This window comes from Alexandromys fortis, unplaced genomic scaffold (assembly GCF_014885135.2).
Source record: "Alexandromys fortis isolate MF-2015 unplaced genomic scaffold, M_Fortis_MF-2015_v1.1 scaffold_29, whole genome shotgun sequence".
Classification (NCBI taxonomy): Eukaryota; Metazoa; Chordata; class Mammalia; order Rodentia; family Cricetidae; genus Alexandromys; species Alexandromys fortis.
Window position 1 is genome coordinate 4867330 of NW_026067891.1, and position 15991 is coordinate 4883320.

A 15991-nucleotide genomic window follows, 5' to 3' on the forward strand; every position below is an offset into this window, starting at 1 on the left:
ATCCATGCGTACCACGCAGGAGCTCTACCATGAGGAAAATCAGAATTACTACCTTGTTATCTGGACTTTCTGGAGAGGGTCTCTCTCTCTCCTCACCTCCCACTCACTCTCTCTCTCTCTCTCTCTCTCTCTCTCTCTCTCTCTCTCTCTCTCTCTCTCTCCTTCTCCTTCTCCCCCTTCCATTCCATAACCCACTAAATATCCAACCTCAGTCTGCATGGCGTGCCTATCCATGTCCCTGTCCCCCTGGACCAGCACTTGGGGGCAAAGACAGGCGGATCTCTGAGTTCGAGTCTACAAGAGCTAGTTCCAGGACAGGCTCCAAAGCTACAGAGAAACCCTGTCTTGAAAAACAAACAAACAAAAAAAGTATAAAAATGTAGCCCTGCTGTATCTGCCACATGGAAGCTGAGTTCTTATGTTCCTCAGGGGCCTGGAGTGAATGGATGTGGACGCTAATGTGGCTTCAAAGCGTCTGGTGTCTACTCTGTGGCTTGCAGATGAGTGTCTCATGGGCTAGGACTATAAGCAGTGGAGTGTAGACAGTCCCTGGGCTGGAAGCTACATCTTTTTGCTCTAGTTATCTTGAATGCCCAAGCTACTGGTGACTAAAAAGAAAATGGTCTCTGATCTGCAGCTGTTTATTTGTGCCCGCTGTGTGTTCAGTGGGTATCTAGATGCTACAGGCCCAACAGTGAGTACTACAGACAGGACCTCTATCCTTACATTGCTTTGCTCTAGTGGCAAGACGATGGATGAATGTGATGAGTACCTCCTACAGCTGGTTGTTAGTAGGAGGTGTCAGGTGGATAGAATATAGCAGGTATCCTTAGTAGTCCTTTGGTTGCTCAGTCTAGTCCAGGTGACCAGCTGAGCTGACAGCCACCTCCCATCTGCTATAGTTAGATATTGACACTCTGAAGAATACACAGGAGAGCCAGGGTGGTTGGGGGCCAAGGATTGTATTTTCAAGTATGACCTTTTCTTTTTTTCCTCCCATACTTAGCCAGGGCCAACTCATTTGTAGGAACAGCACAGTATGTTTCTCCAGAGCTGCTCACAGAGAAGTCGGCGTGTAAGAGGTAACTTGTTTTCAATATAACTTAGCCCTTCCCTTTTCTCTGTGATATCTACTAGGTTTAGTCATGAGGAATTACTATGTGAAAGAGAGACTTTAGTAGGTCTTAAATAGCTAAGTATGAGCCTGGTACGGTGATACATCCCTTATAATCCCAAAGGATGAATTAGGAGAATCATGATTAGTCAGCGATGGATATGGTGAAACCTTGTCTCAAAGCAAACAAAAATGGTTGGGCATGGTGGTGCACGCCTTTAATCCTAATGCTCAGGGTCAGAGGCAGGTGGATCTCAAAGCTGTCTTAGTCTATATAACAAGTTCCCAGACCAGCTAGCGCTACAGAGTGACACTCAAAGAAGTTAGTCTTCTGCTTTTTTAAAACATGTATTTGCCATTTGCTATGTATGCATTCTGTTTTTATAATGGATGATTCCTTGCTGGTTGTTGATTTTGGTGTAGGAAGCTTCATTTAGAAAAGCTGTGCAGTGGGTAAGTGTGGCTGCCATGCCACAGGATTACAGCAGGCCTATGCTTATTGTAGTGCAGTGGGTTCTTTGGAGGTGGATAGAAGCCCTGGAGAGACTGAAGGAAGAAATTTCGAGCCCAGGGCTTATAGCCATGGGTTAGCCTTGAGGTTGTTTGAGAGATGCAGCTGAATCTTCTTGGAGGCCTCAGTCATGCATATCAGAAATTTGGAGTATGTAGAGTGATGTAGAGACTGGCACTGGAACAATTTTTTTATTGTTTTTTTGCTTGTTTTTAATGTGTGTGGGGTTTTGCCTATGTGTATATCTGTGTACCGTGGGCATGTGTGGTATCCCTGGAGACTAGAAGAGGATGTCAGATACCTTGAAACTGGAGTTATGGATGGTTGTAAACCACCATGTAAGGTTCAGGGAATGGAACCTGGGTCCTCTAGAAGAAATCAGTGCTCTTAACCACTAAGCCATTTCTCCAGGCTCCAAGGGGTAGGGATCCACCTACTAATTTATTTGTTTATATAGTCATCTATCTATTTATTTATCTAAAGATCAGACATTAAAAATAAAGAAGGGTCATTCTGGAGGGAGTCAGTGGCCTAAGGCCATGCCAGTTCAAGGCTCTGTCTTGGTGACTAAGGAGCCACATTAGGATGTGGATTCGAGGTGTGGAGAGCAGATTCAGGAGACAGGGTCTGTTCCTTATGACTGGGTGCTTCTCGTCTTGCGGTAAACTGCTTTGTATCTGGTTTAGCCCCAGCTGTCTGGCCTTTTGTGAGTTCTGAACATAGGTATTCTACTCTAACAGGTTGCAAGGGGTCACCTGTGTAAATGAATGCATGAATCTGGTTAGGTAGCACTGACAGCTTTGGAAAATCTAGAGGTGTGCCCAAAGAGACAAAGAATCGCATCAGAATTTGAGTTCTTAACTTAATTCTACAACTAAGATAGTTGTACTGGGTCAGATCTTTTTTTTTTTTTTAATCTATTTATTTATTATGTAGACAGTATTCTTGGTATTTTGTCTGCATGTATGCTGGCAGGCCAGAAGAAGGCGCCAGATCTCATTACAGATGGTTGTGAGCCACCATGTGGTTGCTGGGAACTGAACTCAGGACCTTCAGAAGGTCAGGCAGTGCTCTTAACCACCAAGCCATCTCTCCAGACCCTCTTTGTTGTTTTTTTTTAGTGTGTATTAATATTTGCCTCTATGTATGTATGTTTATCATATATGTATCCAGTGCTTGCAAAAGACCAGAGAAGACTGAAATTATAATTGTGAGCTGCCATTACAGGTACTGAGAACTGAACCTGGGTCTTCTGCAAGAGTAGCAAGTACTCTTAACCACTGAGCTGTCTCTCCAGCCCTTAACTTTTTAACTGTCGCAGCTTGGGGTAGGGTGTGTTGGCTTATAATGGATGAAGGCCAGGGATATCATTTAGCATACTTTAATGTGAAGATGATCTGGCCAATGTCAGCAGTGCTAAGTGATGGGTGCTATTTTTCAGTTTCTCAGTATATATTGTTGCTGAAGAAGAAGGCTTTTCTTACTTTATTGAACTGTCATGTTCTAGGGGTGGTGCTGATTTGCCTATATATACCCTGGGGATGGTATAGGCCCTTGACCTCAGGTTTACCCTCTCATCACTCTGATAAAACAGACAGCTGGAACTCTGGAGTTCCTGCTTCAGGGTTTCAAGACTTGCCTCATCTGAGACTTTAGAACGCCTTGATATGCTGCTTCCAGAGCCAAATGCAAATGACATAATGCTAAGATAGTTCACAGAGGAGAAACTACCCAAGCCCTTACTGCTTTAGTTCCCACATTCTAGAGGAGACCTGAGAGGTCCAGGTGGATTGGTCTTACACTGGCCCTTCTTCTACTTCTTTGTAGCTACTTTGCTACTTGTTTTTTTTTTTTTTTTCTTCCTCTCCCCCTATTTTACCTAGAGAAAGCACTAAAGAAAACCAGGAATAGAAAATAGTAAGCTTAGCCGGGCATGGTGGCGCACGCCTTTAATCACAGCACTAGGGAGGCAGAGGCAGGCGGATCTCTGTGAGTTCGAGACCAGCCTGGTCTACAGAGCTAGTTCCAGGACAGGCTCCAAAGCCACAGAGAAACCCTGTCTCGGAAAACCAAAACCAAAACCAAAACCAAAACCAAAAAAAAAAAAAGTAAGCTAGGTGTTAGAGTGAGACAAGGACATGTATAGAAGTTTTTAACTTGTAATAGTTATCTTCAGGGGAGCTGAACCATTTGGTAGTTGTTCCTGCCAAGAATAATACCATAGAAGATGCCCAGAAAAGCAAATTCAAACTTCCTACATACCTGGTCTTAAGGGATAGAAGTACATTGGAAGCTGAAGGTAGGGTGGTATAGACAGAGACAGTAAAACGAGCCTTATTTGTCATTTAAATTACACCAATGCCATTTTTTCTTTGTATTTTTCCTACCTTAAAGTTCAGACCTTTGGGCTCTTGGATGTATAATCTATCAGCTTGTGGCAGGACTTCCACCGTTCAGAGCCGGGTAAGAGGGATTCTGTACATCTCAGACTTCTGAGCCTATCACAGCATACCCCACTGCCAACAACTACTGGGAAATCTGGACGAAGGTTGTACCCAGTGGGGACAAACTTCCACCATAACTTATAAATATGCGGTGCTTGGGGGTTTTAGTAAGAGCTGTCCTGGGAGGTGAGGGTGATGTTGGGTTGTTCTGTAAAAGTACACCTAGTACTAGAGATTTGACTCTTGCTCAAACAGCAACATTTTTTTTTTAATTCACAGAAATGAATATCTTATATTTCAGAAGATTATTAAGCTGGAATATGATTTCCCAGAGAAATTCTTTCCTAAGGCAAGAGATCTTGTGGAAAAACTCTTGGTAAGTATTTTGAATCTTCTGTGGTGAGAGCAATCATCATTGCTACCTCCTGACTTTCGTTGCACTCATGGGTATCCTTTTGAAAAATGTGCTTAAGGTAGACAGTGCTATAGATAGTCAAATATTTTCATTTCATCTCATTATAATCTCTTTCACTTTCCCAATACCTAATTCTTGACTTTAATAAGAGAGGAAGTTACTATATTGTTTTGCATGTGTTCATTAACATCACATTTTAAGTGATTGTCACTGAGTGACTGGGATTATCCCAGTGGCAGATGGCTGTTAATCCTGCTTCATTGACATCTGCCCATGTTAACTTTAGAGTGTAAGCTACAGGAAGGCTTTAAAGATCAACCTGGGTAACAAGGCAGAGAGAAACAGGTTTACCCAAGAAAGATGTGCCGTTTTATGTTTAGAAACAGAATCTCTGCCTTGGAGCTTTTCATCCTGACCTCCTTCCTTCCTAATTCTTTGGGAATCGGGATAGGCCCCAGGTTGCCTCTTCCCAGCCATCCTTCTGGATGCTTTTTTTCATTGCCCTCAGTAGGGAGTAGGCTTGAGTTAACCTTGCAGGCATAGGAGTGACTGTGCCACAGCCTTTGAGAGATATGATGTTCCACCCAGTGAGAGCCGGATTGTTCATTCTTTGTTCTTAGAGACACTCAGTTAATTTTTTTCTTTGTATTAGAATACATTTATTTATCTCTGAGGCAGAGTATTTCTGTGCAGCCCAAGTTGTCTTAAAATGCTTAATAGCCTTCTTGCTTAGTCTGAGTGCCAGGATTATAGTTATACACTACCATGCTTCGCTTTTTTTAGTTAGCATTTTTTGTTTTTGTTCTTTTTTTTTATTTTTTGAAAGATCCCCACCCCCACCCCATACTTGCTTTGTAGACCAGGCTGACCTTAACTCACAGAGATCTGCCTGTCTCTGCCTCTCAAGTGCTGGGATTAAAGGTGTGGACTACCATACCCACTTGACAGCATTTTTGGTTTCAATAGTGAGCATTTCTTTCTCTGTCTCTGTCTCTCTGTCTCTCTCTCTCTCTCTCTTTTGTTTTTCAAGATAGGGTTTCTCAGTAGCTATGGAGCTAGTCCTGGAACTCACTCTGTAGATGAGGCTGGTCTAGAACTCACAGAGATCTGCCTGCTGCTGCCTTTCAAGTCTGTCTCTCTTTTTAAACAATATTTTTATCCTTTGAGAATTTCAGACATTGTGTTTTCAACATATACACTCCCCAGTTCCTTCGATTATCACCCTCCCATACCTTCCCAGCTTTGGAATTTCTTCTTCAAATCCAGTTTGTGCTACCCAACTAGTCTTGGGAGTAGAGCCTGCCCCAGTGTGTGGTCAGCTTACCAGAGCTCACATCATCTTATAACATTTTTTTTTAATATTTATTTATTTATTATGTATACAATATTCTGTCTGTATGCCTGAAGGCCAGAAGAGGGCGCCAGACCTCTTTACAGATGGTTGTGAGCCACCATATGGTTGCTGGGAATTGAGCTCAGGACCTTTGGAAGAGCAGGCAATGCTCTTAACCACTGAGCCATCTCTCCAGCCCATCTTATAACATTTTTAGCTGCAGACTTTAAAAACATACTTGCTGCCGCCCTCTATTGTGAGGTTGAGACTTATTTTACCTGTGGGAAGAAAAGGGCAGAGCCTTGGGTTGAGGTAAACGTCCTGGTCAATCTTGGCTTTTTCCACAATGGCATGGGCAGGCATGGGTATGAACCGCAGTGTCCCTACTCTTTCCAGAAGGTCTCAGAACTTGAAAACACTTGCACCAAATAAATAAACAAATAATTAGATTTCAAACCTGACAGTGACATGTTTTGGTTGTCATTTAAGGTTTTAGATGCCACAAAGCGTTTAGGCTGTGAAGAGATGGAAGGGTACGAGCCTCTCAAAGCTCATCCGTTCTTTGAGTCCATCACATGGGAGAATCTGCACCAGCAGACACCTCCAAAACTTACAGCTTACTTGCCAGCCATGTCAGAAGATGATGAAGACTGCTATGGCAACGTAAGCTGGCACCCATGGGGAGTACAGGCAAAGAGAATTCTGCTTGCCATGCTGTGTGGATATGATTCCTTGGGACTGTAATTTGTGTGACTACTGGTTAAGATGTGTGAGTGAATACTGTGGACCTGGTAGTGGTGGAATGCTTTGCTCTGATGAGTAAAGGACCAACACACCTTGTGTGCGCTGATTCCTGTTCTTATTTCCTCAGCTGGTGAACTTTTACCTATTTGGGGATGGGGATGGGAGGAGGCAGGATGTGGTTTGGACTTGTGGATGAGAGACTAGTGCTTTGCCCTAATCTCTCACCTCCTGACACTGGGTTTCCTGGAAGCTTATCATTGACAACTTTTGGCTTAGATCCTTTTTGAGATATATATATATATATTAATGTTCTGGACTACTTATTATTTTTCAAGAGAACCCAGAATGCTACTGATTTGAATTTCCAGGGATGTGGTGTGGGTGGGTAGACTCCAGTCCCAGTAGCCTGATGCTCAGCAATAGGTACCTGCTCTGTTTCAGGGGTACCACCGCCTTGGGTTTATGCTATTACTGGCTTTAAAGCAGCTTGCCTCCAAATAATTGACTACAGACACAATTTTTAAAAACTTTTTATACAAGAAAAAATTAGAAACACCAACAAACGAGACAGAAATAAGAAACTATAGTTTGCCTCCACAATTTCAGTCTTACCCAGATTCTGCTCCCATTGTGACCTCCATATTTAAATTATTTTAAACAGTCATTGATTCAAGTCAATTTTTCTCATTTGATTTCTGTTTTCTTAACTTATTTTATCTAACCAGTTGTCATTCATGGAGTTCTATTCAATTGACTGAGCAATTCTGACATTTCTCTAAAAGCCTTCCAAAGCAGCCAGGCTTGTGGGGGTTAAGGGCTGGGCGTTCTCAGCATTGAGAAGGCTGAGACAAGAAGATTGAAAGTTGGGGCTGGAGAGATGGCTCAGTGCTTAAGAGAACTTTTTGTCCTTGTGTAGATTGTGAGTTTGATTCTCAGTACCCACATATTGGCTCACAACTGTCTGTAATTCTAGTCCCAGGCAATCCGACACCTTTTCTGGCCTCTGGGAGCACTAGGTACACACATGTATGCCCACACACACACACACACAAGTCCTGTATACATAAAATAATAAATACCAAGATTGAGAGGTCATGGTCAGTCTGGCTACAAAGTTAGGTGTTGTCTCAGAACAAAACAAACATACAAACAAAAAAAAAACAAACAAAGAGGGTCTTCTAAAGCTAAACTAAAACCATTGCTGTTTTTTTTGCCTCTTATAGATCAAGGAATTTTCTGTCTTTTACTTGCTGTTTGGCATATCTCCATTTTCTCCTAAAATGTAGGGAGTGGAACTCAAGTGCATCTCTGCTGATTGGCCAGTTTCTGCGTATGCCTGCTGCAGCATACTCAGGCCCTGAGCTAGGAGCTCCTCCCCCTGCCCTACTTGCTTCCTAAATGCTCATGAGTTGTGTCCTTTTGGGTCATAATAGAGAGTGCTGATGGAAACCTTGGGGTCCTCTTTACTAAAACTGTTACTCCTGTAGAAGTTAACTAGGACTGGCAGGTAGTCCTTCAGCCTATGTACTCAGTCCCTTACTGTCACTGCCAAAGGCAGCTGATCTACGAAAGAGCTGTATAGGCTCCCTTATCTTCAATCTTAGCAGTCAGGATCATTATTTCATGTGTATTTCTACATGCATGTACCCCTAGCTGCATTGTTGAAGACAGGGCTTTTTTTTTTTGTGGGTTTTTTTTTTCCCCCCAAAGAACTAGCTCTGTAGACCAGGCTAGCCTGGGACTCACAGATTATTATGTGTTCAATATTCTTTCTGTGTGTACGCCTGCAGGCCAGAAGAGGGCATCAGCCCCCGTTACAGATGGTTGTGAGCCACGATGTGGTTGCTGGGAATTGAACTCAGGACCTTTGGAAGAGCAGGCAATGCTCTTAACCTCTGAGCCAGCTCTCTAGCCCCGACAGGGCTTTTTTTTATGGAAAGCTTTGACTTCTACCTGTATGATCTTGCTCTCTCAATGGCAGCAACATGGTTTGGTTGGGTGGCTGCTTAGCTCTTCCAGTGTGATTTAAGGGCTTCATAAGCATCTAGGCATAGAACAGTCTGTGTCAAAGTTCACCTTTAGACAGACTGGGCCTGGGGAATGCTGGGACAGAGGAAGTCTGTTCTTTAAGTATTCCTTTTTCATGACTGGAGCAGCTCAGTGATGTGGAGAAGCTTTTAAAGTCAGTGTTGGCCAGAGGAATGCGATTCTGAGCTTCAGTTTCTATGTCAGAAATTGGAGTCATTTTAATTGCTTTAAAAGTTTTTGTGGGGACACCCCTCCTCCCAGTGGAAGTATAGTAGTAGCTTCTGTAAACTGATGCAGGTACATCATTTCTCTCACTGGGAAACCTCTAGGAATGAAGTAGAAACAGTACTCTAGGGTGTGAATCTGGAGCTGTGACTGCTTGAGTCTGTGGAAGCATAAATTCTGCAGAGTGCCACTGGGCAACAGCAAGGTGGGCATAGGACTTACAGAATCTGCAGCGGGAGGGGCTGACCTCTGTAGAGTAGTAGCTAGGACTCTTTCTGGAGTCTCAGGGTATAGAAGGCAGGACTCAGGAGTAAGAAGCCTGTGCTGGCTGCCCAAGGTGACCATAGCTACCTTTATCTATGCTCAAAGATCTTTGGCCCTGTCATTGCCTGGAAGTGTGCTAGAATGAACTGCCCATGGCATGTTGTGAATAGTTCTGCTTTCTGTGTCAACACTGGCTTGTATTTTTCTAGAACCATTGCTAAGATTAAAGAATATTTAAAAAAAAAAAAAAAACAAATGTTAAATGAGACTATGCAGTGACTCTGGAACCTAACTAAGATCCCAGGAATAAAAGAGAAGTGTGCTCAAGCACTGAGTTCCATGCCAGAAGGTAGCTGCTGTAGAGGTTCCTTCCTTGGGGTACTGTGCTGGATAAGGGTTCCAGGTTCCTTCTCCCTGGAGATGAAGGATGCAGTGTAGCCCCTCTCTGACCCCTGTTTCTGTCAGAAGAGGAACCTGTAGCAAGAAGGTCCAGCCTTGCCTTGGTTCAGTGGCCAAATGGCTATTGGAGGAGAATCTGTCTATATACACCTTTGAAGTGTGTGTAAGCTTACCAGGTTGTGAGCCGCTGTGGGGGCCAGGCAATGTGGGAGGGAGTCTTTGACCTTACAGACAAATTAAGGTACATCTCTCCTTCCTTTTTTTCTTGCAGTATGACAATCTCCTGAGTCAATTTGGCTGCATGCAGGTGTCATCCTCCTCCTCTTCCCACTCCCTATCTGCGGTGGATACCAGCCTGCCCCAGAGGTCGGGCAGCAACATAGAGCAGTACATCCATGATTTGGACACTAACTCTTTTGAACTAGACTTACAGTTTTCAGAAGATGAAAAAAGGTTGTTATTGGAAAAGCAAGCCGGTGGAAACCCTTGGTAAGAACTATAGGCATTAGCACCCTACCTAAAAGTAATCAGACATGGGCACGTTGCTTGTCCTGCCTCACCTCTGCAGCTGGGACTTGAATTACATTGTGTTCTTATATTTTTACATTTTTAAAAATTGATTTTAAGACTATATATGAAAGCCATTCTCTGTCAACATTTTCTTCAGCTTACCTCTCAGTCTGCTGGTGGATATATGAAAATTTTTTTAATATTTATTTATTTTTAAGGATTTATTTATTTATTATGTATACAGTGTTCTGTCTGTCTGTATGCTTGCTGGCCAGAAGAGGGCACCAGATTTCATCACAGATGGTTGTGAGCCACCATGTGGTTGTTGGGAATTGAACTCATGACCTCTGGAAGAATAGTCAGTTCTCTTAACCTCTGAGCCATCTCTCCAGCCCATAGTTGAAAATTTTTACGATGTCCATCTAACCTGTTCCTGTTTTAATCTTGTTTTCCTTCCAAGTCTCCTGAAAGGGCTTCAGTATTTTTACCTGGCATCTGCACCCTCTTTGTTCTTGTTTTTTTTGAGACAAAGTCCTACCTAGCAATATAGACTGGAACTAGCAGTATAGACTACACTGGCCTCAAATTGATACAGATACAGTACAGATATATTTGCCTCTGCCTCCCAAGTGCTAGGATTAAAGATGTGTGCCATATCCCTGACTACCTTTATTTTCTTATAGTATTTTTATGCTTTTACTTTAAAATTTTATTCTTTGACAATTTTATACATGGATCTAATATATTTTGAGCATGTCTACTCCCATTACACTTAGGGGTCTATTTGAGTGCAATGGGAGGAGGAAAATTGAGGGTTTGTTAAGGCAGGAAGGAGAATGCACAGGACTCAACTTTATGAAGAGGGAGAAGAACCCTAAGTAGCTTTTCCAGTGACATGCAGATGGCTAAGACTAAACTGTCTTGCCATCAAAACTTATTTTCTCTAGAAAAATTAAATATAGATACTGCTCCTAGAAACAATCTACAATTCTGGGAGTTTAAATTTGTCCTTTAACTCCCTGCTCCCTAAGGTAGTATTACTATCAGGGATGGAAAAGAATTTTTGTTTTTGATTTATTTTTATTTCTCTTTTTATTATTTTTAATTATGTGTATGTGTGGGTCTGTGCACATGAGTGCAGGTACCTGGGGAAGCCAGGGATGTTGGGTCCCCTAGAGCTGAATGATTGGTAGCTGTGAGTCACTTAATGTAGGTGCTGGGAACTAATCTCAAGTCGTTTGGAAGAGCTGTAAATGCTCTTAAAAGCTGAGCCATCTCTCCAGCTCCTTATTTGTTTATTTTTTAATTAACATGGCTTCATCATGGTATTTCCATATGTACTTTGTTTTTGCTGATTCTTTCTCCCATTCCCTTGCCACCCCTAGGTTTGTACCCCTGTACACCTCCTACCCCCAGTAGTCTCTTTTCCACTTTCACATCACATGCATTCTTTTTCTTTTCCTTTTTCTTTTCTTTCTTTTTTTTTTTTTTTTATTTCGAGACAGGGTTTCTCTCTGAAGCTCTGGCTGCCCTGGAACTCCCTCTGTAGACCAGGTTGGCCTTGAACTCACAGAGATCCTCCTGCCTCTGCCTCCTTGGGCTGGGATTAAAGTCACGTGCTGCGATACCAGGCTTGTTTTCTTGTTGGTGGCTGTTTGAACTGGGATGAAATAGTTTTAATTTACATTTCCCTAGTGGCTAAGGATATTGAACACTTTAAAATGTGCTAGCCATTTGTGGTTCTTCTTTTGAGAACTCTCTGTTTAGTTTCTTAACTATTTATTGATTGGCAGTTTGAGTTTTTTTAAGTGTTTATATTTCTTTATATGTTCTAAATATTAATTCCCTATGTGAAGTGTGGCTGGTAAATTTTTTTTCCAATTCTTTCATGTAAGGGAGATTTTTGATAAAAACAATTTGAGCAGTTCTAGCTACAGTTCCCAACAGGATCTTTGTGTGTATGCTTCCTAGGCTTGTGTGTGCTGAATCCTCAGTTGTCCTGCTTTCTAGAGTTTCATGCAGAAGCCCTTCCTCTAAGAGCCTAGTCAGAAGCTCTGTCTTCAGGGGTGTGTGTTTCATCTCTTCAGAGTTCTTCTCTGCCTGGGGCTGTGAGTGCTCGTCAGAACAGGAAGATTACTTGCCCACTTCTTTTGGGTTTGGGATTCTCTAGCCTTAAGATTTCAGGTCTAGAGCCAGGCCATAGTTGGGAACCCCTTTATTCCCAGCACTCCAGAGGCAGAGACAGGAGAAATCTTGAGTTTGAGGCCAGCCTGGTCTACAATTAGCTCAGGACCTTCAAGGCTACAGAGAGCCTGTCTAGAAAACCAGAATCAAAACAAACAAACAAATAAACAAAAAAGATTGCAGCTCTATGTGTATTAGCAGAGATTGCTCATTCGTTTCCCAGCCACCCAGACCTGAATTTCACACAGAAACTATATTAATTAGAACACTGTTTGGCCGATGTCTTAAGTGTATTTCTAGCTAACTCTCACATATTAGCCCATTTCTATTATTCTATATTCTACTATGAGGCTTGTGGTTTGTTACCTCTTGCTTCCTGAGCAGCTACATGGTGTCTGCCTCCTTCAGCAGCTACATGGTGTCTCCTTGACTCTGCCTATTCTCTCTCTATGCCTCTGTTCAGATTTCCCACCTGACTTTACTCTACTAAACCATTGGCCGAAACAGCTTCTTTATTAACCAATGTTAATAAAACATTCATATCATAACATACAGAAGGGAATTCCACATCATGTGGAAAATGATGCCTCTGCAGAGAGCTTCATTGGATTTACTGTCTTTTTTATGACAAAACTAATATGTTAATACTAAGATAATATTTATCTCTTCTTACTGTTATTTGCTGCTAGTATGCAGTGGAGTTTTTCAGTGACCACATACTGGAGGGTGGACATTATCTTGACAGTATATAGAATGTATGTATATGATATTTTCTGTAGTAGGATTATGACTTAAAATTTTGAAATTAATGTATTTTATTTCTACTATATTCTTAATGAGCAATCTTCAGTTATACATGCTATAATTACTTTATAATTTTAATTATCTAGTAAGTCATTACTTTCAAATCCTGACCATTTGCCTATATAGATAGAAATACAAATAAATTTTGTTGGCCTGTTTTGTGATAGTATTAAAAAATATTAAAAAATACTGTAAAGTTCTGTAAATTTTATCTAAAATAGCTACTTTTGATATTAATACTTTTATAAAGTAAATGAACATTTATAATTCAAATGTGAACATGGATCATTGACTTAAAATATTTTTTTTTCTTAGCCACGGCAGCACCATTTAAGTCTAAAAAGGTGTAAGGGTCTGTGGAGATGGCTGAGTCGGTAAAATCCTTGTTGTGCAAGCTTGAGGACCTGGGTTCAATCCCCAGCAACCTCATAAAGGATTAGATATGGAAATGCACATCTGCATTCCCAGTGCTGGAGAGGAAGAAATAGTCTGATCTCTGATCAACAGCTTGCTAGCCAGCCAAACTAGCCAAATTGGTGAATCCTAGGTTTGTTGGAAAGGGCCTGGAGAAATGGCTCAGTGGTTAAGAACGCTTGTTGCTACTGTAGAGAACTCAGGCTCAATTCCCAACACTCGTATGGTGTCTCACAACCATCCATAACTTCAGTTCCAGGAGATCCAGTACTCTTTTTCTTACCTTTGCAGGCACCAGGCATGCATGTACTGCACATATATACATGCAGGCTCATATACTAAAATAAATCTAAAAAAGAAAAAATAAGGTGGAATCTTAGTTGTTTTTTTTTTAAATATTTATTTATTAATTTATTATGTATACAGTGTTCTGTCTGTGTGTATGCCTGGAGGCCAGAAGAGGGCACCAGACACCATTACAGATGGTTGTGAGCCACCATGTGGTTGCTGGGAATTGAACTCAGGACCTTTGGTAGAGCAGGCAATGCTCTTAACCTCTGAGCCATCTCTCCAGCCCATGGAATCTTAGTTTTATAAGAGAATGCATTTAATAGGGGCTTAGTTCATTATCATCATGGTGGGGAGGAAGCATGGCTACATGAAGGTTTGTGGGACTAGCTGGGAACTTTACATCCTGATCTGCAGGCAGAGACAGACAGACTGGGTCAGTTATAGGCTTTTGAAACCTCAAAGCCCACCTTTAGTGACATACTTCCTTCAACAAGGCCACACCTATTAGTCCTTTCAGTTTCACTCCTTGGTGACTAATTATTCAAATATATGAGCCTATTGGGCCATTTTCATTCTAACTACCACTGGTGAAGAACTCATACACATAAACTAAAAACTGGAGATAGTTGAGGGAGACATGGTTGCAGGAACTGCAGATCCATGTCATTCTTTCTGGCTTCCACCATCATAGAGGAATCAGTTGGTAAGGAGGTTATAGCATAGCAGAGGAACACCATAAGAAGATTATGGATAGCAGAGGAACACTATAGAACTAGGCTGGCAGTTCACTGAACTAGAATTAACCTACCCAGTCCAGCAGAGAGTCACTGTAGACAGTTTGTTCCCTATGATATGCAAAGGAGGCATCTCACAGTGAAGAGAACAGTTCTGAGAATCACTTGAAGGAAAGATGTTGGGGTGGAAGGTCTAAGAGCTGGGAAGATCACAAGTGAAGCACTAGCTGGCACAGTCCTTTTAAGAACATTAAGCAGGGGCTGGAAAGATGGCTTAGAGGTTAGGAGCACTGACTGCTCCTCCAGAGGTCCTGAGTTCAATTCCCAGCAACCACATGGTGGCTCACAACCATCTATAATGAGATCTGGTGCCCTCTTCTGGCCTGCTGGCATACATGGAAGGAATGTTGTATACATAATAAATAAATAAATCTAAAAAAATTAAAAAAAAAAAAAACATTAAGCAGGTGCCTTCCACCATCAGGAAACAAGACTGATCATACGATTGCAGATGCCTAAGTCAATTGCTTCAACATTTTGTCAGTTTAAAAAAGGAGGAGGAGGAGGCTTGGGATACTACTCAGTATAAAGTAGATCATTTGTAGACACACATGTGAGTATATGTGTGTACATGCATGTGTGTATGCTAATAGATGCTAATAAATTTTATGTATGTGTGTGCATGTACAGTGCCACAAAGCATGTGTGGAAGTCAGGTTTAGAGGTAGCTTTTAATAACCTAGTCATCTGGCTGGTTCAGGTTTATTTATTTATTTTTAAAGTAAAAATTTTAAAGATCTATTTATTTTATGTATATGTTTCTCTATCTGCACGGATGCCAGAAGAAGGCATCAGATACCATTTTAGATACCTGTGAGCCACTGTGTGGTTGCCGGGAACTGAATTCAGGAATGCTGGAAGAGCTGTCAGTGCTTTTAACTGCTAAGCCATCTCTCCAGCTCCCAAGTTTATTACTTTTTTTTTTTCGAGACAGGGTTTCTCTGTGGCTTTGGAGCCTGTCCTGGAACTAGCTCTGTAGACCAGGCTGGTCTCGAACTCACAGAGATCCACCTGCCTCTGCCTCCCGAGTGCTGGGATTAAAGGCGTGCGCCACCATCGCCCGGCTAAGTTTATTACTTTTAATTAAGTATTTGAAGCTGGGAATGGTGATACATGCCTGTAATCCCTGCGCATAGAAGGCAGAGGCCAGCCAGCTCTATGAAAGTTCCAGGCAAAATAGAGCAGATGGATAAGTACTTGAAAGTAGGTGTTGAAATTTTCTGGACTGTGGATTGAGGCTATAGTTGAGAGAGAGTAATGCTAATGGGGCTTCCTTGAACATTGGAGTGGAGTGTAAAGTTGATATCTGGGCTGGAGAGATGGTGCAGTGGCCAAGAGCACTGGCTGCTCTTGCAGAGTACACAGGTTCAGTTTCCAACAAGTGGTGGTTCACAACCATACATAACTAATTCCAGGAGATTCCATGTCTTTTCTGGCCATCATTGGCACCAAGTACACAGGTCATGCACACACACACACACACAAAACAAACAAGTCTAATAAAAAGTAAAATAAGG

At 41.9% G+C, this 15991-nt stretch overlaps 1 protein-coding gene across 3 annotated transcripts in view; it reads left to right on the forward strand.

The window, feature by feature from the left end:
* The window catches only part of Pdpk1 (3-phosphoinositide dependent protein kinase 1), a 67817-nt gene that overhangs the window by 41583 nt on the left and 10243 nt on the right, over positions 1 to 15991 (forward strand). For all 3 annotated transcript variants that reach the window (XM_050163245.1, XM_050163326.1, XM_050163397.1), the window contains 5 exons: positions 1007 to 1082; positions 4020 to 4088; positions 4349 to 4445; positions 6307 to 6480; positions 9749 to 9966. In XM_050163245.1, the coding sequence (XP_050019202.1) occupies positions 1007 to 1082; positions 4020 to 4088; positions 4349 to 4445; positions 6307 to 6480; positions 9749 to 9966 (634 nt within the window). The remainder of the gene's footprint in view (positions 1 to 1006; positions 1083 to 4019; positions 4089 to 4348; positions 4446 to 6306; positions 6481 to 9748; positions 9967 to 15991) is intronic.